The 27,495-nt window shown below is 36.9% G+C and overlaps 2 protein-coding genes across 9 annotated transcripts in view; one reads left to right on the plus strand and one right to left on the minus strand.

The window, feature by feature from the left end:
* CCDC82 (coiled-coil domain containing 82) overlaps nt 1-20,126 on the minus strand; it is a 31,715-nt gene extending 11,589 nt beyond the window's left edge. For 2 of the 8 annotated variants that reach the window (XM_065944014.1, XM_065944022.1), the window contains exons 1-6: nt 19,571-19,901; nt 17,736-17,819; nt 14,284-15,017; nt 13,594-13,807; nt 3,689-3,781; nt 2,247-2,371 (exon numbers count right to left, since the gene is read on the minus strand). In XM_065944014.1, coding sequence (XP_065800086.1) covers nt 2,247-2,371; nt 3,689-3,781; nt 13,594-13,807; nt 14,284-15,003 — 1,152 coding nt within the window. In that variant the 5' untranslated portion in view covers nt 15,004-15,017; nt 17,736-17,819; nt 19,571-19,901. Of the gene's footprint in view, nt 1-2,246; nt 2,372-3,688; nt 3,782-13,593; nt 13,808-14,283; nt 15,018-16,126; nt 16,197-17,735; nt 17,820-19,570; nt 19,902-20,055 lie in introns of those variants that run through there. The other 6 variants (XM_065944016.1, XM_065944015.1, XM_065944019.1 and 3 more) reach the window with 6 other exon arrangements.
* Nucleotides 20,127-20,230: 104 nt separating this feature from the next.
* On the plus strand, nt 20,231-22,529 carry JRKL (JRK like). The gene has a single exon (XM_065945212.1). It carries the CDS (start codon nt 20,831-20,833, stop codon nt 22,403-22,405), a length of 1,575 nt encoding a protein of 524 aa, XP_065801284.1. The 5' UTR covers nt 20,231-20,830; the 3' UTR covers nt 22,406-22,529.
* The last annotated feature ends 4,966 nt before the right edge of the window (nt 22,530-27,495 follow it).

Below are 27,495 nucleotides of genomic sequence, written 5' to 3' on the forward strand. Positions count from 1 at the left end.
TCCTATTCTAATTAGTAGTGTGGATTAGCTTACCACAATATTTGAGCTGCACACAATGAGCATATTAACAAGGTCACTAATCTGCATTCTCTGTCAGTCTGACAGTAATTAAGTATCCAGTAGAGTTTCCTTTTTACATTTATAATTCACAACAACACTGTCTTGTACTTTTTAGTGTTTCTCTTATTTTATGGTACTTCATGACATGTGTCACTACAGGCTGACATTCAGAGTAAACAGGTGACTAACCATCTTCCCTTCCTGCTTCTCTGGAACTCACAGCACATACTGAGATGAAAGTTCTATCAGCCTGGCTCCCTGAAGGACTACAATTAATAGAGCACCCCTACTGACTCACAGTGAACATACAAGTGAAAAATAAACTTTGTTTAGTTAAGCTGTTGAGGTTTTCATTGTTGGTTTACTTTGTCACATTATTTATTTCTTGCAGCATAACTTAACTTATTTTGAACAAGATCGTACTGAATTGATTATCTATGTGTCTAAATTTTTAAGCTAATATTATCTTGTAACTTAGAGTTATTATTTCAACAGTGGGTTATCCAAATTCCACATAACCTATCATGGTACGCAAAACATATTACAGCAGAACTGATGGGCTTTGAAGTCTGAGGAACCCTAGACCTAAGGTTTGTGCTTGGTTCAAACAATGGCCTGACTAATATTAGTTGTGTAACCTTACATTATTCAGTTTTTCTGGGTCACAATTTTCTCATTTCTAAAATAGAGCAAATAGTAGTACCTTTCTTGGGGGGGGTTACTCTGAAGATCAGATGAGATATTTTACTTTGCATATAAATTACTTGGCAAAATTGAATGATCAATATGCTACTTTTATTTCTATTAAAGACAATGATATATATTATACCATATCTTGAAAGTTGTGCCATGTACTTTACCTTAAAAATTAGTAAATATTTCCCTTTAAAGTGGGTAAGTATTTTCTCTATCTGAGGAGGAAACTGGAATTCATGGAAGTTAAAATCACTCAGTCAAAAAGAAATACATGGTGACTCTAAACTCAAATGAGTGAAAGTCACTCAGTCGTGTCCGACTCTTTGTGACCCCATGGACTATCCAGTCCATGGAATTCTACAGGCCAGAATACTGGAGTGGGTAGCATTTCCCTTCTTCAGGGGATCTTCCCAAGCCAGGGATTGAACCCAGGTCTCCCACATTGCAAGCAGATTCTTTACCAGCTGAGCCACCAGGGAAGCCCCCTAAACTCAATCTATCCTCCAAATTGAAGTCTTCTCTCTCTCTCTTTTTTTTTTTTTGTAATCCCATAACTGTCCCTTAAACCTAAAACATCTGTAGCTAATTTATCTTCAAGTAATACAAGGCTGAACAGGCACTGGATGAAGCCAAATCTCCTGACACAAATGAGGTAGAGTAGCTAATGATTTAGGTGCTAGAAAGACTATATGGAACTTGAACTTCTACTATCTTGCCTTTTTCTTCTTGCTAATTATTAAAAGATAAAAAGTTAGAAGTAGGGAGGAAAAAAAGTCTTGTAAATCATATAAGACAGCCTGTACTATTAGAGATGATAAAATAGAAATCTAGGGGGATAACATGGAATCAATTATATCTTATAAATTAAAAAGAATATTCTCCCAAATTGGTAGAATTACAAAATCTTAAGGTGGAGAAAGATGTCAAAGACCACGTAGGCCAGGGCTTTCCTAATTACATTATGGGAACCAATATCCTAGAAGGTAATAGTAAGTATTTTATGAAAAGGAGCCTCATAGTAAAACACAAATTTGGAAAGTATTATATTCTATATTGCCCTCTAGAAGATTTACAGTATAAATTCACACATTAATGCTTCTTGAAAAGCCCTCCAGCAGTTAAGTTAAACCTACTGTTTCTCAACCTTCTTTAACAGTGGAACTCTTTTTACTGAAACAGTTAACATCCTGTGAGAGAATTTCCTCATTTTACCAGATGGGTTAAGCCCTAGAGATGTTTTAGAGTTATCATTTATAACTAGTTAATTATTGGATAGATATAACAAGTGGGAATAATTAAAACAATTATAACCTTAGAAGAGACAAGAAACAAGCTGATTATCTAACAAAGAAAAATGCTAATAATTTAGAAGATTAAATTTAGAAGATGAATTAAAGAAGTGCAACTGGTTATTGAAATTCCGAGAAGACTGCCACTCCTATCCCACCTCACCCTCAACCAGAGATTCAAAAACAAGTAAAACTGTATACCTTGTATTGCTCTTTCCAACGACTTCTAGAGACTAAACTCTCTAAACGAGGCTGAACAAAGCGGTTATCCAAATAATGAAGAGAAGTCAACATATCTTGCGCATACGATTTCTGCCTGGTGCCATCTGTTCAGGGGGACAATAACAACACCAACAAAAACAATCACTTTGCCCTTATAAAATATTTAAATAATGGAATAGTTAAAGATTTCTTCCCATAGCTTTAAGCAGATACTTGGTTGGTTGATTAGAAACATTTTAAATTAAAAAAAAATAAAGTTAAAGAAAATCATTCCATCAGAGTATTAGGGAATGGAAGAAACCACACAGGCCCTCTAATTGTTCCCTGAACACCTCAAACTTATTCTTTTCTAAGGCTCTTTACACTTGCTGTGCTCTCTGCTAGATTTATGCATTGCTTCCTCCCTCATTTCATTCAGGTTTCTGTTCACAAGATAACACTTGGGAGACCTTTTTGAGCAATCTAACATAGACTTTCCTGTCCTATATACTCTTGATCTCCTTATCCTGTTTTATAAGTTTTCAAGAACTAATCCCTAGCTGACATCGTATCATATTATATATTTGTTTACTCATCGTCTGTCTCTCCCATTAGACTTCAGGCAACACAAGGGCAAGATCTGTCTATGTCATATAGTTACTGCCGTATTCCTGCAGTTTTTCTCAAATAACGCCTGGCCCTTAGCAGACACTCAATGGATATTTGTTCAATAAAGTTTGAATGAAATCTTGCTTAGGCACGTAGGTAGATATTCAGCATTATTTATAGTCTTTATTAAGAGCCAGATTCTGAGCTAGATGCAAGGGGTATGTATATAGAAAGTATGGTTCTTCCCACACTCTTGAAGAAGGGAGGAAGGCAAAAATACAGTTTCAATACATTTGAGAAGTGCATGTATATCAGTGCCACCATACTCAGGATAACAGTATAGATGAGGGAGTGAGAAATATTACTTAAGTGGGTCACAGATAACGTTCATAGTGGAAATTACACTCGCTTAGAAAATCTAGAGTAGAAAGGGATTATACTCTAATGAGAAACAGCAAGGCACAGAAGCATAAAAAAGCATATAACTTTTGGTGAAATTAAAGGAGCTCAGCGCTTAGGCTGGGACAATGCAAGTGTGTTGAGTTACCCTATTGCTTTATTAATATATTCCCTATATCCTCAAGTTTACTGTGGAACTCTCAAAGGAGGGGGAAAATATTTCTTTTGTACTTTCACGTATCACAAATAATAAACACTAACAAGTTTGTGATGTGAATGGACTTTTGGTGTAGTTGATCCTAGACGGAACAATAGGAGGGCCTTAAGATTGGGTCTCCTTGGTTTTATTTAATATACACATACAAATATAGAACAATAAGATTGTTTAAAAATTGGAAAAAAAAACCCTGATTGCTCCATTTATATTAACTTACCATATAATGTTCCCAGAAAACATTCATCTAGAGCATTGATCAGAAGAGCCTTCACAACTCTTTCAAAGTGAGTATAGTGGTCACTAAAAGAATCTGAAATTAATTTAAAATAAATATTAGAATCTGGCAGACAAAACAGTTATCTGAATACAATGGGTTCCCTTCTCCAAGGCTAAGAAATTAACGCTATACACTGAAATTGCTTAATTATTCTAATTTTCTAGCTGGCTCAGTGATTTGTCCAGTCACTGAGAAAAATCTCCATTTTCCAGATTTACTGACTTATAATCCAAAGTTTCAAGTTCTTATTTCAAATCATCTTCAAATTTTCAAACTTATTAAGGGAAAACTGTTCAGGAAATATTAAGATATTTTGTGGAAAAAATCAAAATCATCCCCTATGCACTCAAATTTAATTATCAACTTGACAATTACAGCAAGGAAGAAAACCTCTAAAGGCAGATTGCTCAGTATGTGAATGAACTCCTCTCTTATTCCTGATCTCTAAAATATGTTACATATGAAATTGTTCAGGAAATTGCTACCCTAGCCAGAACCACAATGGCTACAAAAACTCAATATCCTTTCTGATGCCACAGCTTTAGGATTTTCCACATCAATTAAGAAAAGTTATGTCTCCTCTTTTTCATGCCAAATATAAAAGCCTACTTTCCCACTAACTCAGTTTGGCCCATGGAATCATCTCTTGTGGCGGGTCAGGCGAAATGATGAGAGAGAAGGTTCCTACTGTTTCCCATTTCTCTTGGGTCAAGGTTTACTATGGCTGTGGAAGTGTTCTCTGTCAAACACGACCCCTTCTTTGATCCAAGCTGTCATCAAAGAACACCTGTCCCTGCTCTGGGCATTGTGAAGACATTAACAACTGCTTGAGTGTTTCCAGAAAAGTAGAAGATGTTCAACAAGGGATTAAATCAAAATAAAACTGATCAATAGTATTAGCATCCATGAGTGATTCTTTGATTTCAGTTGAAATAAAGATGAAATTTAACATGAAGAAATCTTTTAATTTACATTTTAGTTACTAAAAGGGTTGTATAAATCTTAGACTTCAGGGAAACTTTTAGTATGCAACCATCTTTAAGAAAACACCTTACTGAGGTACTAGAGTTGTCAAAATAAAGCAGTAATAAAACTACTGGACAACAGCATATAATTTGCACTGGGGACCATAGGCTTTAAAAGCCTATGTTTAATTGAAAATTTCAAAAAAACTAACAATAGCCATTTATGAATACAATTGGAAAATGAAGTGATAGCTTAATAGTATTCAATTTCGACTAGACTTTAATCAACCTTTGAGTATAAAAGTATAGTGTTGGTACATACTTGCTTTATGAGTGTTAAAATGATTTTAAATTCTGTCTAGCACGTACCAAACTGAATTAGGTGAGAACTGTTCTGGAAATAGTAACTGTTGTGTTGAGAAAAAAAATCAAATGGACCCTCCTTCACATGTGTTTAACTATCAAAAAACTGAAATAGAATTTAAAATTTTTATTCCACTGAATCTATCATCAGTCTTAAATATGCTAATGCCCAGTGTTACTCATCTGTTACAGAGTTTGAATAACTGATGCTCTATTTAAAAGATAGTGCTAATAGTGTTTAAGATTGGGAGTGAAAGAATAGGGCAGAGGTCAGAATCATCTGAGTTCTTCTAAACACAGCAAGCCTTTCCTACTAATGTGTGTCAGAATCTCCTTCACACGAGTCAGGAGGAGGGCCTTGATTTCATTGTGCTTGAATAGATGGGTAGGTGGTGGTGGAATTATGCTCCTGGCATAATTTTTTCTCAAGCTGAATAAAAATATTACTGAGCAGGTAAAGGCCAGGCATCATTTTATGCACTTGCATACACTGCTTTATTTCTGACAACAAACCTACAAGGTACTATCAATACTCTCAGTTTATTTCTCATTGAGGAAACAGACACAGAGAGGATGAAAAACTTCCGAAAGATGACAGAACCAGTAAATGTTGGAACCAAGGCTGGAACAGACAACCTGACTCTAGATTTCATGTTACAATCCCCTACAAAGATGTCGTTTTGGATGATAGTTAGATGTGATCCTTTCATACTTCAGAACATGTAATTTTAGAGTTGGGTGGGCAGTTGAAGAAAATAAAATCCAAATCCTTTATTTTAGGATTAATCCTTTATCTTAGGATTAATGACACTCATGATGATGAAATAATTAATCCAAGCTTACACAACTAGATAGAAGCAGAGTCAAATCCTGACCTCCTCCAGAGCTTTTCTCATCATTTTAATCCCTATATTGAATGGGTTTCTATAAGATACCCCAGGAATACTGTTTAAAACTTTCCTCCTTGATAACAAAAAAATTCAAACGGATACAGTAGAAAACCAATATACATGTTTAGGCATCTTTATTTTTACAAGGTAATCAACTCCCCCGTATTCAATCATCAGACAGTTTAGTCATTCTGTTGATTTTTTGTGAATCCTTTATCATGCATTTCACATATATGTTAAGATTTTGTTTAGCATCTGACCTTCCCACTACTGATTTTGTTTTCTCACTTCAGTACTACATTCCTTTACTTAATGAAATTTTATAATTATTTTTATATCTGGTGGGGGCAAGTTTGAAAATGTTGTTTATTCTCATACATTTGTTCTTCCAAGCATAAGACTGTGTCCACAAGGCTGAATGAAAGAATTTCAGAAGATAGAACTTCTTGTATAATTTATTATTAATACCTCCCATAAGCATTCTTATCTCTTTTACTCACATTTCCTTTTCTATTCCACAGTTAACTTTATCCCTGTAACTATAAAGCTATGCTTTTCTTCCTTAAGATTAGGCCTAGTAGCTATTTTGTTCACTAGAGTAAATGGAATTTTCCCACATTGTATCTTCTAAATAATTATTGACAGTATATAAGAAAACTATTGAATGTTATGCATTTATTGTGCATTAGTCATTCTTGACACCTTTTTCTAAGGAACATGAGCTTCCTGGAAAATCGCAGAGCTGGAGAGAGAGATACTGTTTGCAAATTCCTGGGCACTGACTGCTTTCTCCCTTAACCCTGAGGAAGATGTGGTCTTGCTAGTGCTAAGTTTATTTCTAGAACCAAGAGAGGTTTATAAGTATTCTGTTTGGTAGAGGCACATGGATTGTTGGTGTACTTTAATGTCAAATGGAGATATGAGCCCAGAGTAAAAGGGCAGGGGCAGAGCAATAAAAGGAACCCTTTTTCTATTCTAACAGGTGTCCCTCTATTTAGAGAAAAAAGAACTTAGGAAAAATATGGGAATAGATGCTGTCTCTACTCCTGCTCTCAATATATGCACATCCTTTCTCTCAAATTTCGTATCTGTGGTTAAGTAAGTCAGAAACCGATAGCTTGTATATGTAGTCATATTATGTTCAGTAATAAATGTATTTTCCTTTTCCGTAGTTGTATTTCTTGTTTTACTTCTGTGTCTGTTGCATTGTTGAAAACATCTAGAACAAAGCATGCAATATTATTGTCTTGTTCTTTAAAGAGAGTATCTTTAGAGCTTCATTACAATGTTACATTTCAGTTAAAATATTCTTTGTTATGTAAAGGACATATGTTCACACTATTTTTAAGACTTAAATTAGGTGTGGGCATTGAATTTTATCAAGTACTTTTAAAGAATCTATTGAAATTATTATTTCTTTTGATATAACACATTAACATGGCACCTAATATTAGGCCATTTTTATAACTCTAATGGTTAGAGAACTTTTTCTTTACTCTTGTAACCACAAACATATTTCCTTCATATGCCTATTTGAAAATCTTTTTCATCAACTTAGGATGTGAGCCTCTTTAATCTGCCACAAACAACTGCGTTTGGCAATTCAAGTTGTGCTTTCTTCTATCATACCTTTGAATTCACATCTGCACGTCTTTATATCCAAAAACAAGGTAAGCCTTTTTAGTACATTCAAATTTCCTTTTTCATATCTCACTAAGGTTATATAATTTTCTTTAGATTTTCATTTGTTATTTTCCCAGCTAAGAATTTGTGAAATAGTGTCTTCATTTCTATTCCTTTATGTTATCTTCTCTGCAGAAATGTTTTTTCTCTCTACACTAGAAACTTCTTGGGTTTAACCTACATATTATTGATGAGATTTCTAAACCGCTAACTCGGCTCTCTACTGCTTCCAATATATACTTCATTTCTGATTTTATACTTTTCATTTTCTGGCAGTTTATCCTTAACTACTTCCCTTTCACCTCAAATTGTTCTCTCCTGATGATTTCTTATTTCTTTTTCTTAAGATTGCAAGGCAAATGCTTTGCACAATTTTCTTATGCTTCCTTTAATGAAACATTTTTTCATGAGCATTTTTTTCGCTTGGGTGTTCACGGTAACGTCACCTTTCCTTTGTGCCATATGATTTTACAGGTATTTTTTATTTATCTTAGAACAAGAGGAGAAGTTCTCTAGAGGAGAGGATTTAATATTTAACATAAATGGTTGTGAGATTGGTCTTAGTCCTATGCAGTGTACTGACAGAATGATTCTGCTTAATTGCTAGGTGGAGACCAAGTTAATGTTCACTCAATCTAACTTCCAGTAATCTAGCAAGTATTTTTCTACCAAGGAACTAGTAGACTGAGATGTACTCTGATAATTTACTACTTGGTTCTCTGTCACTGTGAACATGAGATAAAGTACTGGTAAAATAATATAATTTTATATCTACAAATCAGAAGGTGTTCCTCTCTACCTGTGTATAAGGTTACCATGTGAACCATACAGATCTGGAATTAAATGAGCCACTGCTAGTCCATCCCTTTACTTCCTTTGGTATCTTTTCTGGGAGTTGCAGTCTCAGAATAAATATGAATAAACAATAACAGGGATTGATGAGAAGAGGAAAATACTCTGATTATCTTTAAGTCCTTGAACCATCTATTTGGAAGGAAACTATTCTAAAGTGCTACAGGTGAACATACCTCTCAGAGCCAAATGGGAGACAGCAAGGAAGTGAGAAAATGTCTTCCTATAGTAGAACTGTTCTCTTCAAAAAGGTAAAATGGGATATGCCACTGATTGTCTCAATTGAGAACTGAATTTGGAGTTACGAAATGTCTCTCCCAAATTCTGATCACATGTTGAATATGAGTAGTTGTCAGTGTTCCTATAGAGGTTGAGGCAGATGGTAGAATGAATCTGGGAATACCAACCTAACTCAGGTCAGAGAACTGTGTTCATATTCATCCTATAGATTATTGCTTTAATGAGAAAATATATTTTGATTTTCTAATATAAGTATTAACTTACAGCAACTTTTAGAACATAATCCCTTGGCATATAAAAACTACATATACTTACTATATTCATAAATGGCAGTCACTAGTAAGTATTAAAAACATTAACCAAGTCATTATCATCTTAAAATATGTATGTTGTTTTTCCTGATGTTTTAATAAATCTAGTAATACTTAACATTTTTCTGTCTTTAGGAACCTTCAGTTGGTATGTTTATTTTAATCATCCATCCATCCAACTAATAAGTTCCTATAATGTGTCAGCAGGTCTAATGTGTATTAGCATGACAAAGAGAAGAGAAGTTGATTCTACCTAGGTTATTTTTTGAAAGTGGGGATGGCCATTTGGATTTCTTTGCTGAGTTTTACTTTTTCACATACCATAAAATTCACTCTTTTTGGTGCACAGTTCTATGACCAAAACACAAAGTTGTGTAACCACCAAGCCAATGAAAAACACAACTTCTATCACCCCTCCAAACTTCCTTATGCTCCCTCTTAGTCATTTAGATTTGTACATACTGAGTCTGAGGTGTCTGAAAGACACTGTGATGAAAATGTTCAGTAAGAAGATTGAAAAATTGAGCCTTACACTATGGAGAAGTCTGTGCTGGAAATAAAGGCTTGGGAACTTCCCCAGAGATTAGGCTGAAGTTATGGGGCAGAGACTGCCTGAAACCCAAGTAAAATGAAGGCAGTGTGAGGATAAAACCATTAAAAACATCAATATTTACACGGCAAATGGAAAAAGAGGAATGTAATATTATAAGGAGGAAGACAAGAAGCTAAAAAAAAAAAAAAACACCTGAAAATAAGAACTGTCAATGGCTAGTGGCAAAATACACAGCAATATCAGGTTAACATAAGGACCAAAGAGCATTTTGGCAACTTAAAAGCTGTCACTAATTTTAGTAAGAGCAATTTCACTGGACTGATGGCTATAACAGTCTAAGTACAGTGCTTTGTAGTTATTGGGAAACTTTGAACAAAAAGATAAGTTTAGAATAGTGGGTTACAAAACATGACAACTCAACGGAGGAAAGGCATTACTATGGTTACGAGTTGAGAAAAGGGAGACTGTGAGGATAGAGTCAGAAGGAAAAGTTGTAATTAAGAACACAAAAGAAAATGTATTGCATAAAAATTAGGTACATCTCCTTCTAAGGTGGAGATGATCAGTGTTAAAAACAAGCACAGGGCTCCCTGATATTTACCCAAATGAATTGAAAACTTATGTCCATAGATAAATTTTCACACAAATATTTATAGCAGCTTTATTCATAATTGCCAAAACTTGGAAGCAACCAAAACATCCCTCAACAAGTGAACGGATAAACAAACCATGGTACATCCATACAATGGAATATTATTCAGTGATAAAAGGAAATGAGCTATCATACACATTAAGACATGGAGGAAATTTAAATGCATTATTAAGTGAAATATGCCAATCTGAAAAGGTTACATGCTGTATGATTCCCATGATAAAAACATTTTGGCAAAGGCAAAACTATGGAGACATTGAAAAGGTCAGTGGTTCCTAGGGGTTCAGGGGTGGGAGGGAGGGATGAGTAGGTGGAGAACAGGATAATTTTAGGAGTGAAACTGTTCTGTTATTGTAATGGTGGATACCTGTTGCATCATTATACACATCTCAAACCCACAGAATGTACAACACAAAGAGTGAGCCTAGATGCAAACTATGAACTACAGTTATTAATGTATCAATGATCAATACTGGCTCATCAATTGCACCAGATACATCAAGATAATGCAAGATGTTAATAACAGGGCAACTGTGTGTGATGGGTTATAGAGAAACTCTGTACTTTCCACTCAACTTTTCAGTAAATCTAAAACTTCCCTTAAAAAACCAAAGGTAAGCATTAAAGTGTAGGATAGAGAAGAGAGTTAAGATACTTTCCATGTGCTGGACTTTTATTTGGAGTGGCTATGAGTGTGTGGTTGTTGTTGAGCCGCTAAGTCATGTCTGAATCTTTTGCAACCCCCATGGACTGTAGCCCACCAGGCTCCTCTGTCCATGGGATTACCTAGGCAAGAATACTGGAGTGGGTTGCCATTCCCTTCTCCAGAGGATCTTCCAAACCCAGGGACCGAACCTGCATCTCCTGCATTGCAGGTGGGTTCTTTACCAATGAGCCACCAGGGAAGCCCCTATGAGTAGGTATCTCTCAGTAAATGTTCTATCACATCCTAGATACTAATATCCAGAATGATGGGACACCTCCTAGCTGACTTTCTCTGAGATCAAATGTCCTGATGGCATGTGAACCAGTGCTTACTGATATAAAGAAAACACTCATTAATTTTCAACATACAGATGCCTATGCCTATCACTGGCATCTCTGTAACTGATTTCTTGATTTTCTTGAAATTTAATTCATATCTCAATCTACTATTTTATTTAAATCACAGTACCTAAATTGAATCATATTGAACTTAACTTTAGTAAACATGCCTTTTAAATTCCTTTTGGAAATATGCATTCTTGAAGGGAAAAAAAAATTTTCATCCAACATCCTGTTTCTACCACAGTTGTAAAACATCATAACAGTCTTTAAATTTATGTACAATTATAGGAATCAGAACAATAATATACACATTTAAAGACACCCTAATATTTTAGGGTCCTATTGTTTATTATATGTAAATATAAATTATTCTAATCTCCTGACAGGTTTCACTGCGTAACACTTCAAAAGTCCAGATAACACCAGTGGTTCTCAAAGTGTGGTCTACAGAGCCCTGTAAGTCTCTTAAGTCCATTTAAGGGGATCGGTGAAGTCAAAGCTGTAACATTAAGATAATTATCTGTTGTTTTTGCCATTTTGACACTGTCACTGATGGTGCAAAAGTAACTATGGATAAGGCAGCTGGCTCCTTAACATGAATCATGGCTGTGGAATCAAACTACTAGTAATCACTATAGTCACCACTGCTATGCATTCAGTAAAAAAGCTACTTTCATTTAAAAATGTCCATGAGGAAGCAGTAAAAATTACCATTTTTATTAAGTCATGAATCTGAGTATACATCTTTTAAAACTAAGTTGGGAGCCTCATTTTTCAGATTTATTTGAAACACCAAGTTTACCTGAAAGAACTGTTGACCAACTATGGTTATTCAGGCATCTGCCAAATATTTTATCAAAAATGAACAAAGAGAATCTGTCATTTCAAGAACTCACAGTGTTTGTTACCAAAGATAAACACTGGTATTTGAGCAGAAATCAGAATTTTGAAAAACTTGTATTTGCTACTATGAGCTTGACAATTTCCCAATACCTAAAGAATTTTTTGATGATACTGGTGGTGATATCAGTGAATGTGATTTTTAAAATATTATATAGTGGAATGTGTCAAAATATGGAAGATTCTCTCATAGATCGGTTGGTAAAGAATCTGCCTGCCATGCAGGAGACCCAGGTTCAATTCCTGGGTTGGGAAGATCCCCTGGAGAAGGAAATGGCAACCCACTCCAGTATTCTTGCCTGTGGAGAATCCCATGGACAGAGGAGCCTGGTGGCCTACAGTCCATGGGGTCCCAAGAGTCAGAAACGACTGAGTGACTAAAGAGAGAGAGAGATATAATCAGTATATAGACTTCCCTGGTGGCTCAGACGGTAAAGCATCTATCTGCCTATAATGCAGGAGACCAGGGTTCAATCCCTGCGTGGGGAAGATCCTCTGGAGAAGGAAATGGTAACCCACTCCAGTACTCTTGCCTGGAAAATCCCATGGACAGAGGAGCCTGGTGAGCTACAGTCTATGGAGTCACAAAGAGTTGGACAGGACTGAGCAACTTCACTTTCACTTTCATATAACCAGTGAACCAATATTTTCCAAAGAACCAATGCATGATGTTACAAAATCATGAATAGGTAAAAGATGCATTCAAATTGAAAGACGTATCAATGGAATGAAATGTAAGTACTAAAAGTTAATTTATATGCTTTTAGACTCCAAATTGCAACTAATCTTTAAGAAACTTAAGAACAAGTTATTTAAGAAACTTGTTGAATTTTGGTGCAGTGTGAGAATATCCACAATTATTTTGAAAATGCTTTAAAAACAACCCTCCTTTTTCCAGCTATCTACTTCTACAAAACAAAATTGCTTTCCTCTAATTTAATGTCAATACAGACTGAATGCAAAAGCCGATACAAGAATCCAGCTGCCTGTACTAGGCTAGATATTAAATATAAATGTAAAACAATGCCATTCTCATTTTTTTGGAAAAGTTATTTTTTCATGAGTGTTATCTATATTAACATGTAATGAGCTTATCACATGAGAATTTTAAGTCATTTAATTAATAAATATATTTTAAATTTCTCTTTTGTATTTCTACAATGGTAGATGTTGATAGATATAACCCACAGAAACAAAAGCTCTTTAGGGTTCTCTATTATTTTTAAGAGTAAAGGGTTCTCACAAACCACTAGAAAAAACTATTAGACAGATAAAGTTACCTGAAAATGAAACCATAGTTCCTAATCAAAGATTTAGAATATGATAAAATACTCAACATAATATAATAATTAGAGTAAGTCATAAAACATCTCTTGATATTTAACTTACAAAGAGAATTCTGTTTTACTAATTTCAGTTGCGAGGTAGTCAACTGTTCTCCTTGTTGGCTTTTATTTTCTTCATCACCCTCCTCATCTTGTACTACAAAGTCATCAATAATATAATTATCTCCATCTTCACCAGATTCACAATCATTGTCTTCTTCCTCTTCCTCCTCAACATCATTTTCATCACTGCTGGGGGAGGATTTCTTTTCAGAGTCCTAATTAAATTAAAACATATCTTTTAATAAAGTGTACCTTTAAAACTGTCACTATGGATGTGAAATTAAAATATCAAATCTGAAACAAAAAATGATCTGTAGAAAATAATTTCATACTTTAAGGTTGAAAAAAATCTTGTCATGTTAGATGTTGAACTTTTGAAATTAGGAAAAAGATAACATACCCCAGTAAGTGATAAAATGTTTAAAATGGACATTAAGGTAATAAGTAGAAATAAAAAATGGGAAAAGTCAGACAAAACAAAATCTTTAAATTTCTAAAAAAAGAGTGAAGCAATGAAGCTCATAATAAAATATTATTAGATGCAATACTGCAACCAAACATGCCCAAGGATACTTGACTAAAAAATAAATTCTAGAATTACTACAAAAGAGAACAGACTCAGGACTTTGATTTTTATAAAAGTTAAATAAAAATTTAAAAACAGTAACAAAATCAATAAAATATAACACACCTCAAACTCTCTACTACTATTACGTCTCTGACGAGATCTCTGTTTTGAGAGTTCTTTCAGTTTCTGCAGCTGTTCTCGCTTTCTTGTGGCTGAAGTTTTTTCAGGATTTTTTTGCTCCATCTCCACTGAGGAACATTCGTCTTCGACCACTCTACGTGGACGTTTAACACCCACTTTGCTAACTAGGATATCACTGTCATCACTGTCGTCACTGTCACACATCACAGAGGAGATCCTTCTCCTCTTCCCTCGCTTGATGTGTTCTTCTTCTAAATCCTCCTCTGTTATTTGTCCAGTGTGTTTGTTGAGATCACCCTCCTCTTGACCTGAACCCTTTTCATGATCTGCTAAGTCAATACTTCCATGCTTAGTTTTGTTCTTCTCTTCTTCATATATTGAACTGTTGTCAGTGTTAGTGAGATGCTTACTGTTGTTTCCTTCACCTTCAACATTAATTAATTTAAGCTCTCTTTCATTTTCTGGCTTCTTAATGCAATCAGGCCCCTTGTTACTGTCTGGATCTTCGTCACTGTCAACACTTTCATTACTGTCAGCACTTTCATCACTCTCAAGCTCATCACCACTCTCAAGTTCGTCATCACTCTCACATAATTGCAAGAGACTACTTCTTTTAGTCCGCCTCCAATCCACTCGAGATTTCTGTTCATGCTCTTGAGTTTTAGAATTACTCCTTGTTTCACGTCTTCTAACATGTACCATTTTCACTTAAGCTTCTACAAAATAAAGTTATTAGGAATATAATAATGACAATCAGATTACAACCACGAACGCATTTATAGTACAGACTATATTTATTTTATGTTATTAAATGGTTCACAAAGGTAAAATCACATGAAATAACTGCATGAAGATGGCAGAACACTTATTCAACAAATAATTCATTGAACATCTATGAAAGCATCAAACAAACATCTGTTCTGAATTATGCTATGTATGTTTTAAGGAAAGAGGTTCATACAAAAATCATGGTCTTGTTCTTCATTATTATCCATGTGTAGAACTAAAACATTGAAACATAATAATTAAGAAAAATACAAGGTAGAATTCATTTAGTACAAAATGAGTGATAAAAAGTAACTGCAATAAAAGTGTAAAGATGCAGGTAGATCAGAACAGCAAGTATTTCACTGAAGATTTTGTTGAACAGCTATGACCTGATACACCTCTGAAGAATTGATAAATTTGAACAGAAAGAAGGAAAGAAAAAGGGATTTCAGCAAGGAAAAAATGATAAAGTAAAAATTTTGGCACTGACAACAAACCCGTTTAGTAAATAAGTATGACCAAAAAGACACGAAAAAAGGCTTTATGCTGGAAAAAAGGGACTGAGATAGAAAAGTAGGGTGGCATTACAGAACGATTCCTCCCATAAGCAAAGAAGGATTCTGAACAGAGAAATGAATTTTAACACAAAAGATTAACCATACGTACGAAGAAAGTTATAGAATAGTAATAGACATAAAAAAAGTCAATGGTGCAAAACTGAGCGATAACTTATCTACTAAGATTTCAGTCTTTATATACTTCAGTAAAATGGTAATGGCTTAAACTATTAAAAACTAGAAGTACAACATAATCCAATAGAAAACTTACTAACAATCCAGTAACATGGGTGAAAAAACAGTTGAATGGCGAAACAGAGTACAGTATTTGGAAGGAAAACAAATGCTCTAAGTTTCTGATTCAGAAAAGGGTGAAACAAAGTGAAAATGTTAGTAACTCAGCTGTGTCTGACTCTTTGTGATCCTATGGACTACCGCCCGCCAGGCTCCTCTGTCCATGGGATTCTCCAAGCAAGAATACTGGAGTGGGTTGCCATTACCTTCTCCAGGGGAATCTTCCCGATCCAGGAATCGAACTTGGTTCTCTTGCACTGCAGGCAGTCTTTGACACTGAGCCACCAGGAGCACCATCAAAATCATCACAAGTATAAAGGAACAATTAGAGACAAGATAACTAGAAAAACAGTAATATATATATATATATATATATTTCTATGGCTGCTAAGAAAAGAGAAATATGATCACAATCCAATGAGATGACCTCAAAACACTCATGTAAGAACTTACGTATTTAACTGTTTGCCATCTCCTTTAAAGAAATCACTTTATGAGGTTGATTGTTCTAATATTTCTACCATGGCACAGAATATTCTGGAGATTTTCTGAAAACCATACTTTCAAAAAATAAGAAAATACTCACACTTTGTTTTTTATCCCAAAGAGAGGTTTAAATATCTACTTTATTCATTTTTCCTAGTTAGAAGGGACTGTTACTAGCTTCCAGAAATTAAATCTAATTTGAAAAGATGAAGACTAACTACTATTAAAGAGATTTTTTAAATGTGCTACAAACTGACATTCCAAAACTAGAATGTCACATCTTTTTTGAGCAATGGAAGTATTACTGAACCAAGTTTATGGCTCCCCAAGATGATTACTTTTTTTTGGTGGGGGAGAGAGATATCACCTATTTGATTGTACAGATTCTGTTATGTTTATAAGACAATGTAACTGCTTCTAAAATGGTAACAACTCATACAAAATAAGAACAGTTGCTAAGACTATACAAAATAAATTATCATGTAGGCAATCTTATCACAGTAACTGCTACAAGATACATTCAGCATTGTAATAGCAATCAAACAAATCCTAGTCCATAGACCAAATATTCTGCTATTTGAAATTACACTCAGATTGCATCTTACAGAAGATATGTATTAAAATAAGCAAAGAATAAAACTGTACTTTTTCAAAGATCTCTATATTGCTTTACAAAGTATGGATTTTTGTACTCCATAATGCTTCAAAATATGTCCACCCAGTTTCTCTTTCAAGTTTTAAACTGATTACTGTTTCTTTTTATTAAGCACTAGGTAAAATTATACAGGTTGTATTTTGAAGCCATGTAGTACAAAGAAGGATTTTTAAAGCACATATAGTTATAAATTTGTGCAAGCTAACTGTATATATGCTTTTCACTGTAATAAGAAGGTAAGGCTGTTTTATAAAAATCTCTCTGAATTGGGAGAAGTAATGGAAAAAAAGTTTATGAAAACCAAAGACAAATATGGCCTCAGTAGATACACTAAAGAGTGGCCTGTAGGAACATTAAAGTAAAAGATGCCTTTTATTAGTACTCAAAAGCAGTTTCATACACACTAGATGTTTATCTCACAAAACTGTACCATGTGAAAAACAGCTATTTATCGTATCAAGAGGTGACTCTTATGATGGCAGAAACAACTAAGAATGTCACACTATACAAATACCCGTGACTGCCACAGAGTTAAGCTATTAAAACACCCTTTATGTATTTTCAGGGCATTTTCAGATATATTTTAAAGTCCTGACAATGATCCTAGAAGGAAGATATTATCTATCTTCAATTATAAAAGTCAAGGCCAAGGACATAGATTTTAAATGACTTACCAAAGATCACACAGCTCTTTAGTGACAGAACAGGGATTAGAAACCAGGTCTTCTGATTCCCAGTCCAGCGTTACACAATGACTGCTGCCAATATTATATTTGTACAAAGTAGGAAAAGTTATGCTTTCAAAAAGTCATTATTGTATCTCTCATTCACTCTAAATTTTAGTTTCAAAAAATATCATTAAAATAGTCTGAGTAAGTTTACAAACATACTTTTTCAATTATGTAACTGAGCACGTGAGCTAGGCCAAAAACTTCTAAAAATTATTTATCCAAAACGCAAAACAAGAATGTGCAACAGAGATGAAAATTTGAAGGCTTCCCTCTACCACCTTACTGACAACACGGATTACAAAATTTAAGGGATTCCCCATTGAATCCAAATGTAAAGATCCCAAAGAAAGGCAGTCTCTGGTGACAAAAAATTGATCTTGGAAAACTTCAGTGTTGAATATTGAGGAGGCAAACTTTACCTAAACAAACAAAATTTCATTTGGAAACAAACAAAATTTCATTTGGCCAAGTGCCAAATTTCCAGGGCCTCTTTCATATGTCAAACTGCTGTTTATTGTCAAAAATTCTGTCATTGAAAAAGATAATTTGATTATGGCTGGCTCTTTTTTTAAATTGTGGATACTTTTACTTTGTGAGCTGGGGAGAGAAGAAGGATGACAGAGGGAAAAGGTGAGTGACCTGAATCTCCTCAAGAGAAATGAAGGTTGATGGGTAAAACATCTCTTGAGCATGAGAATTCACTCGGAAAACAGTCCAGGCAAATGGATGTAATTTTTATATAGGCTGAGTATACACTCAATTTCTTGAAATCAAAGTTTAAGCAAAATTTTAATGATATCTAACCTGTTAGGCAAAAAGAAAAATAGAAGCTCCAAACAGAAAGCATTAAATAAGTGAATGAGGATGATCAGTACTATCTCATCTTTGTGCTTCATGGTGAAAATCACTTACTATCTTGTCTGCCAAACAATGTCAGGGCAATAACCCATATAGCGTGTGCTCTTTCGCTAACACTGGGGTGACTAAACGGGTACGTACTTTGATGCTACCTGAATTTCTTATCAGAAGAAATATCCTTTATTCTAGACTTTGAGGTTAATTCATCAAAAAAAGATTCATTCTAGGAATCATCCACTTGCCCTATGAAAATGTAGGTGGTAGTTTAAAAATTAAAAATTTGAAGGGAAGTGGAACTTCCACCATTACCTGAAATTCCAACTGAAGGGATGCGCCCTATCTGAAAAACATTACCTACCCCTCCTTAAGGTTCCCTTTTGTATGACAGTTCGAAGAAGAAACCGTGACAAACCAAAGCACTGAATGTATACACGATGCGCTGGCACCAATTAGGACCTGGGGCGTTTCTCGAAGAATTCAACCACATGGTCTCAGCTCCCATGGAGCTCACAATCTCATGAAAGGAACATCGAAACAAGCCAGAGTAATACATGATTTAAGGGCTACAGAATATGATTCCTTTTTTTTTTTTTGCTCTTATCATATTGCTGGGAACAAATGCATCATAGTTCTTCCGCGAAAACAGGGCAGCACTACACGACACAAGTAGGAAAACAGCAAGAAATATATAGAAAAAGCCAATGTCCCCCACTTAGGCTCACCGTTCAGTATTCCACAATTTCGCATAGAGTGAATCCTGCCAGCTGGCATCCCAGACTACTATAGCATTCATCGAAATCTATAACCCTGAAGATGGTTCGCTAAATTCAGCAGGGCTGAGGGGTTGAGGAAGGAACAGAGCCTCTGGGGAGCTAACAGCAGAGTGCAACACCAGATACTCTGTATCTCGTGATACAAACCTGGCTCCTCCGCGGGACACAGACGCCTGGCGCAGCAAGCCCGCCCGGCCACCACTAGCCACCTGATGGGAAGGGCGCCGCAGCTGGAACTCGGGACCCTCCGACACGGCTTGGCGAGGGCGCGCGCGGGACGTCACAGACCCCCAGAGCTTACAGGCGCTCGACCCCCAGAAAGCAACCGAGATCTGGAAAGACTAGAGAAGCGCGCGAAGTCACCCTCCGCGTCCCGTGCATCCGGCCGGCCCACTGCCCCTTCGCGGAAGGAGCGGGCGACACGCCCGTCGCAGCCCGGACCCCACGGCGCGCGAGGGGAACGAAGCGCAGTGCGGGAAGCAGTCCCACCCACCCCGAGCGCGCCCGCGGGAACGTTTCCCGCCTGCAGGCTGAGAGGAGCGGCGTCCCCCGGCCCTCCAACAAACCCTCAGCAGCCGGAGCAAAAGCGAGTCCCCGCCCCGAGGGAGCGCGCACCGCCCCCGCGCTCTCACCTTTCAAACCTCCTTAGCCTCCGCCTCCGCCTCTGCCTCCGCCCAGGTACCCAAGTCCGGACGGGCGACGCTCCTCCTCCTTCCGGGCTCCAAGGGAAGTCCCGCCTCTGGGCGGGGCGAGGGGCGGGGCCGCGCGCGGGAGGGGGCGTCTTCCGGGAGCGGGCGCTAGTGGGAGGAGCGGTTGCCGCGCGTTAGGCAGGGCGCCGCCGAGGGGTCCTGGTTCCGACTGAGGTTGGGAGAGGGTCTCGGCGGCCTTGTGAGGGGCCGGGAGGACCGTGCAGACTAAGTAAGCCCGACGCGGGGAAGTGGGGCTTGCTGTGGAAAGGTCTGGCTGCTGGAGAAGGAATCCAGCGTCACGTCCCTCTGGGGAAGGGGGCCAGTCCCCGACTCCCTGACTCTTCCGCTCTCGGCGGTAACTTTGGGGTGTGGCAGAGGTTAGTGACGGCTGTTGACCTGCGATCTGGGCCTGAAGGAGGTTTGTGGTCGCGATGGGGAGCTAGTCTTTCTCGCGGCCTCCGGGGGAATAAAACAGATGTTTGTAATCCGGATTATCCGCGGTGACTTGGGCCTCCTCTGCTGCCCAAGTAAAGTTAAAGGCCTGAGCCCTGAAACTTCCGCCAGCCAAGTCCAGCTAGGGACGGGGTCAGGGCCACCGGGTTCCTGGTGAGGTTGAAAGAGTGAGTGTGTAAGGTTGTGTTAAAGTGAGTCAGTGAGAGTAGGCAGAATTTTGTGGGTTGCTTCCGTGAGTGTGCGAACTGGGTCCCACAGCCTCACCATGTCAGGGAAACGGAAGCGTGTGGTGTTGACCATTAAAGATAAGCTTGATATAATAAAGAAACTTGAAGATGGAGGTTCTTCCAAACAACTGGCAGTGATTTATGGAATTGGCGAAACGACAGTTCGAGATATAAGGAAAAATAAGGAAAAGATCATAACTTATGCAAGCAGTTCAGACTCTACAAGTCTTCTGGCTAAGAGGAAATCTATGAAACCATCCATGTATGAGGAACTGGACAAAGCGATGCTAGAATGGTTCAACCAGCAAAGAGCAAAAGGGAATCCCGTGTCTGGACCAATTTGTGCAAAAAGGGCAGAGTTCTTCTTTTATGCTTTGGGAATGGATGGTGATTTTAACCCCTCTGCCGGTTGGTTAACTCGTTTTAAGCAACGGCACAGCATTAGAGAGATTAATATTAGAAATGAAAGATTAAGTGGAGATGAGACTGCTGTGGAGGATTTTTGCAGCAACTTTCGAGACTATATTGAACGAGAGAATTTGCAGCCCGAGCAAATCTACAATGCAGATGAAACTGGACTGTTTTGGAAATGTCTGCCTTCCAGGACTTCGGTAATCAAAGGTAAATGCACAGTCCCTGGGCACAAGTCAGTGGAAGAAAGAGTCACTATCATGTGTTGTGCCAATGCAACAGGTTTACACAAACTTAAGCTTTGTGTTGTGGGGAAAGCAAAGAAACCTCGCTCTTTCAAGTCAGCTGACACCTCAAACCTGCCAGTCTCTTATTTCAGCCAAAAAGGCGCATGGATGGATCTTTCCATTTTCCGACAGTGGTTTGATAAGATTTTTGTGCCCCAAGTTCGAGAGCACTTAAGATCCAAAGGGTTGCAAGAAAAGGCTATACTCTTATTGGATAATTCACCAACACATCCAAATGAAAACGTCCTGAGGTCAGATGATGGCCAAATATTTGCTAAATATTTACCACCTAATGTGGCTTCGTTGATTCAGCCCTTGAATCAGGGAGTCATAGCTACAATGAAGAGAAACTACCGAGCACGTCTTCTCCAGAACAACTTGGAAGAAGGCAATGACCTGAGGTCATTCTGGAAGAAGCTAACTCTACTAGATGCACTTTATGAAATAGCAATGGCATGGAATTTAGTAAAGCCAGTTACCATCAGCAGAGCATGGAAGAAGATTCTCCCTACCATAGAGGAGAAAGAAGGCCTAGACTTTGATGGGGAAGATATCTCAGTGGCTGCCATTGCTACCATTTTACAACACACCAAAGGATTGGAAAATGTGCCTACTGAGAACATTGAAAAATGGCTTGAAGTGGACAGTACTGAACCAGGCTATGAAGTCTTAACTGACAGCGAAATCATCAAAAGAGCACAAGGTCAGACAGATGAATCCAGTGAAGAGGAAGAGGAGGAAATAGAACTGATTCCAGAGAAACATATTAATCATGCAGCTGCTCTCCAATGGACTGAAAATTTATTGGATTATCTAGAACAACAAGGTGATATGATTCTGCCTGATAGACTGGTGATACGTAAACTTCGAGCCACCATCAGAAATAAACAAAAGATGGCAAACTCAAGTCAGTAATGGCATATCTGCCTTAGCATTGTTTTGGTAATTGTGTAACTCTTGACCTCTTTGCAATATGGCTTTACTTGGTGTTATGAATTCTCAGACACAGCCCTGTGAAATATAGATACAAAAAAAGAAAGTATCTGAAGCGGTTTAAGGCTTATGTGTTTTGTAGCATCTGTCCGGTTATTTGTGTAGATAATCAGAAGCTGATTCTGTATAGGTGTAAGTTACATATGCATATGTATTCACTTTCATAGATCTACAATTATCCCTTCCATTACAGTGGTATTCCATAAAATTTCTAGCAGAAGTTACAAGTAACAGTGAACAGATAGAGCACTTTCCTGAAATCTTTTGTTTCTTGTGTGAGGGCAGCCACAGTAATCTTTTATTGTGCTAACCATCTTAAGTGATTATTTGTATATTTGGAATGAGTGATCTATAATAATTCAAAATGAGAAAACTGATCTGTGAATTAATAAAATAACTTAGGAATCATGCTTTTCTTTGTTTTTTAGAGGGGAGATTTCTCTGGAAATGAAGTAAATATAGGAAGTGGTGCTAACTTCGAAAACTAGAAAATTTAGAAAACTATTGGAAAGCTGATATTCTGACTTATTCATTTGTAGAAACAGGGAAGTGAAAATTTGGGGAACTTTAGGTTATTTATAAAAAGGGAATAAATAGGCTTGTCTTAATTGGATCTTATTATATTATTAATTGGATAACAGTATAGGTCTAGTATTTATTCATCTAATTATAGTACAGGTTTTGTAATGTTACATATGGTTATGTGAGCACCCACCTATATGTGAGGGAACATTTTGGGTATTTGTAAGTTTTTTTTCTTTTTTACTATATACTTGAAAGTGTTATAATTTGAAAAGTTTGGTGATACTTTCTCCTTTTATATGATGTGAAAAGAAGAGTGAAAAGAGTTTTTATTTTTAATAAGCCATAAGTTATGATCTGTTATGAGGAAAGCAGAAATGATTATGGAAAGTGACAGATTCTAAGGAATTTCATCATTATTATTTTGACATTTGTAAAATGGTATTTCAGATAAAATGGTGTGTCAGAATTTTGATACTTGTTTAACAATGTAGGTTTACTCAAGGCATTGAAAAGACTTTGCCTATATAAATATTAATTTCATTTGTAATTTAAAGACTTTGGCCCTAAATTTTAAAAAAGTCATTTTTGAAATGTTTTAACTTTTTCATTGAAACACTTGCATTTTGTAGTGATTTTCTAAAGTTTTCTAAAGTTAATTCTAAAGTTTCAGAAATATTTTAGCTTTCCATAATTTCTGTTCTTTATGATGTATGTTTAGATTTTTAAAAAAGACTTATCTGTGTCGACAACTGTTTAAAATTGTGTTTGTTGCATGAATTTCCTCAGTAAACAGAAGAGAAAGCATCAGAAATTAGCATACATATTGAATCAGATAATTACACATTCTGGTGTAAATTAAATTGTATATAAAAGTATTTTTCATTTTTCTAAAATGAAAATAAGTACTAAAAATCTTGGAATTTCTGGATTTGCTCAGTTTTAAAATTAACCGTGTGAGTGAAATTCAGCTATATCATTGCCACCTAGTGGTAAAGTTAACATGACTGTCAAGCTGTGTGGTTTTAAACTTTAATATCTAGTAAAAGATTCACTGCGTTGTGGCCTTGAGTGTGACTCTTGTGACTCTTTCTCTGTCCTGTGAGAAACCACTCTTCATTCTTAGGCTTATAGCTATTTGCTCATTTCTGAAAACTGTCAACAATGGTAGATAGAAAGTTCTGCTTTGGATTCTTCTTAAAACATAATTATGAAAGCTGCCAATTACTGAATACCATGTTATGTTCTAAGCAGTGTATTTCTATCACTAACCCCCAAATTATCAATTAGATGGAAATACTGATGCTCAGTTTATACTTTTAATTGCTGAAGACCACTTGGCTACAGGTAAGAATTTAAATTATAAATTACCCATAGGGTCTCAATCTCACTAGTCTTACAAGGTTTTCCCCTTGGTGAACCTTGATCAATTGTATTACAGAGTTTCTCTAATCCCACACTCCTAATAGCCAAGAAACCTCTGAGAGTAGGATTACCTGCAGGGGATGATGCAGGAATTAAGAAACTTCCTTTATGAGAGACTTGGGCTTTTGTGGGGGTAGATGGGAGAAGGGAATGCAATTCCTTGCTGTATTTAAAGGGGAAGAGTGGTTCATGTCCTAGAGATCTTGAAATCAAGGTAGAAAAATAATGTATTTGAAAAGAACAAAGCCATCTGGTCTATTTCTAAGCATTTAAAACAGCCAACATAATGTGATATGAATTATGTAAGGAAACCATTATGATTTAGTTTGCTTATTAATTCCTTCAGTGGCTTCTGCTCTTTATACCCTCTATATTTTAAGCTTTTGGTCTTTACTACTCCTGAGTGACTTCCATTTCCATTACCTCCTTGCTTAAGATCCCAAATTTGCTTCCAGTCATCTAGTTGTCAGAAGTACAGATTTGTGTCTTCAGTTGAGAAGCAGTATTCCAGTCTGGATGGGAAATTTAAATTGTTGCTCTGAGATTCTTTAGAGAGAGTAAAGAATATACTCTGCTTATTAACTTCCTTCTATCAGAAATGATACACATTATTTCTGTTCATGTTCTAATGATAAGCACTCATCATCTGGCCCTACCTTGATGCAGGGGGCGCTCTAGAGTAACTCCCTAAGAGGCAGGTGTTTCCTAATATATGCCTGGATTCTTGCATCAGGTCTCCTGTTTGTTATATCCATATTCCTGGTCCCAGCTCTCATAGCCTCATTATATAGAATACAGTTTTCTCACACATAGTTTATGGTCCTCCAAAAGTTTGCCTTGGTCCTTGGCTGCCTTTATGGTCCAGCTCACATCCATACAACTACTGGAGAAACCATAGTTTGACTATACAGACCTTTGTTGGCAAAGTGATGTCTCTGCTTTTTAATACGTTGTCTAGGTTTCTCATAGCTTTTCTTCCAAGAAGTAAGTGTCTTTTAATTTTAGGTCTGCAGTCACTGTCCACAGTGATTTTGGAGACCAAGAAAATAAAATTTGTCACTGTTTCCACTTTTTCCCAATATATTTGCCATGAAGTGATGGGACTGGACACCATGGTTTTTGTTTTTAGAATGTTGAGTTTTAAATGAGCTTTTTCACTCTCACGCAAAGTTCAGTTCAGTCGCTCAGTCATCTCCAACTCTTTGCGACCCCATGGCCTGCAGGGCACCAGGCTTCCCTGTCCATCACCAACTCCCAGAGCTTGCTCAAACTTATGTCCATCGAGTTGGTGATGCCATCCGACCATCTCATCCTCTGTTATCCCCTTCTCCTGCCTTCAATATTTACTAGCATAGGGTCTTTTCCAATGAGTCAGTTCTTCTTTGGTGGCCAAAGTATTGGAGCTTCTGCTTTAGCATCAGTCCTTCCAATGAATGTTCAGGACTCATTTCCTTTAGGATTGACTGGTTTGATCTCCTTGCAGTCCAAGGGACTCTCAAGAGTCTTCTCCAACACCACAGTTCAAAAGCATCAGTTCTTCAGTGCTCAGCTTTCTTTATGGTCTGACACTCACATCCATACATGATTACTGGGAAAACCATAGCTTTGACTATATGGATCTTTGTCAGCAAAGTAATATCTCTGCTTTTTAATATACTATCTAGGTTGGTCATAGTTTACCTTCCAAGGAGCAAGCATCTTTTAATTTCATGGCTGCAGTCTCCATCTGCAGTGATTTTGGAGCCCAGAAAAATAGTCAGCCACTGTTTCCCCATCTTTTTGCCATGAAGTGATGGGACTGGATGCCATGATCTTAGTTTTTTAAATGTTGAGTTTTAAGCCAGATTTTTCACTCTTCTCTTTCACTTTCATCAAGTGGGTCTTTAGTTCTGCTTTGCTTTCTGCCATAAGATTGGTGCCATCTGCATATCTGGGATTGTTGATATTTCTCCTAGCAATCTTCATTCCAGCTTGTTCTTCATCCAGCCTGGTGTTTGCTGCATATAAGGTAAATAAGCAGTGTGACCATATACAACCTTGATGTACTTGTTTCCCAATTTGGAACCAGTCCATTATTTCATGTCTGGTTCTAACTGTTGCTTCTTGACCTGCATACAAGTTTCTCAGGAGGCATGTAAGGTCATCTGGTATTCTCATTTCTTCAAGAATTTTCCACAATTTGTTGTGATTCACACAAAAGCTTTAGCATAGTCAATGAAATAGAAGTAGATGTTTTTTCTGGAAATCTCTTGCTTTTTGTATGATCCAACAGATGTTGGCAATTATCTCTTGTTCTTTGTCTTTTCTAAATCCAGCTTGAACATCTGGAAATTCTTAGTTTATGTACTGTTGAAGCCTAGCTTGGAGAATTTTGAGCATTACTTTCCTAGTGTGTGAGATGAGTGCAATTGTGTAGTAGTTTGAATATCCTTTGGCATTGCCTTTTTTTGGGATTGGAATGAAAACTGACCTTTTCCAGTCATGTAGGCACTGCTGAGTTTTCCATATTTGCTGGCATGTCGAGTGCAGCACTTTCACAGGATCATCTTTTAGGATTTGAAATAGCTCAACTGGAATTCCGTCACATCCACTAGCTTTGTTTGTAGTGATGCTTTCTAAGGCCCACTTGACTTTACATTCCAGGATGTCTGGCTATAGGTGAGTGATCACACCATTGTGATTATCTGGGTTGTGAAGATCTTTTTTGTACGGTTCTTCTGTGTATTCTTGCCACCTCTTCCTAATATCTTCTGCTTCTGTTAGGTCCCTACCATTTCTGTTCTTTATTAAGCCCATCTTTGCATGAGATGTTCCCTTGGTATCTCTACTTTTCTTGATGAGATCTCTAGTCTTTCCCATTCTATTGTTTTCCTCTATTTCTTTGCATTGATCGCTAAGTGAGGCTTTCTTATCTCTCCTCGCTATTCTTTGAAATTTTGCATTCAAATGGGTATATCTTTCCTTTTCTCCTTTGCTCTTTTCACAGCTATTTGTAGGGCCTCCTCAGACAGCCATTTTGCTTTGTTGCATTTCTTTTTCTTGGGGATGGGCTTGATTCCTGTCTC

This window comes from Muntiacus reevesi, chromosome 9 (genome assembly GCF_963930625.1).
Source record: "Muntiacus reevesi chromosome 9, mMunRee1.1, whole genome shotgun sequence".
Taxonomy (NCBI): domain Eukaryota; kingdom Metazoa; phylum Chordata; class Mammalia; order Artiodactyla; family Cervidae; genus Muntiacus; species Muntiacus reevesi.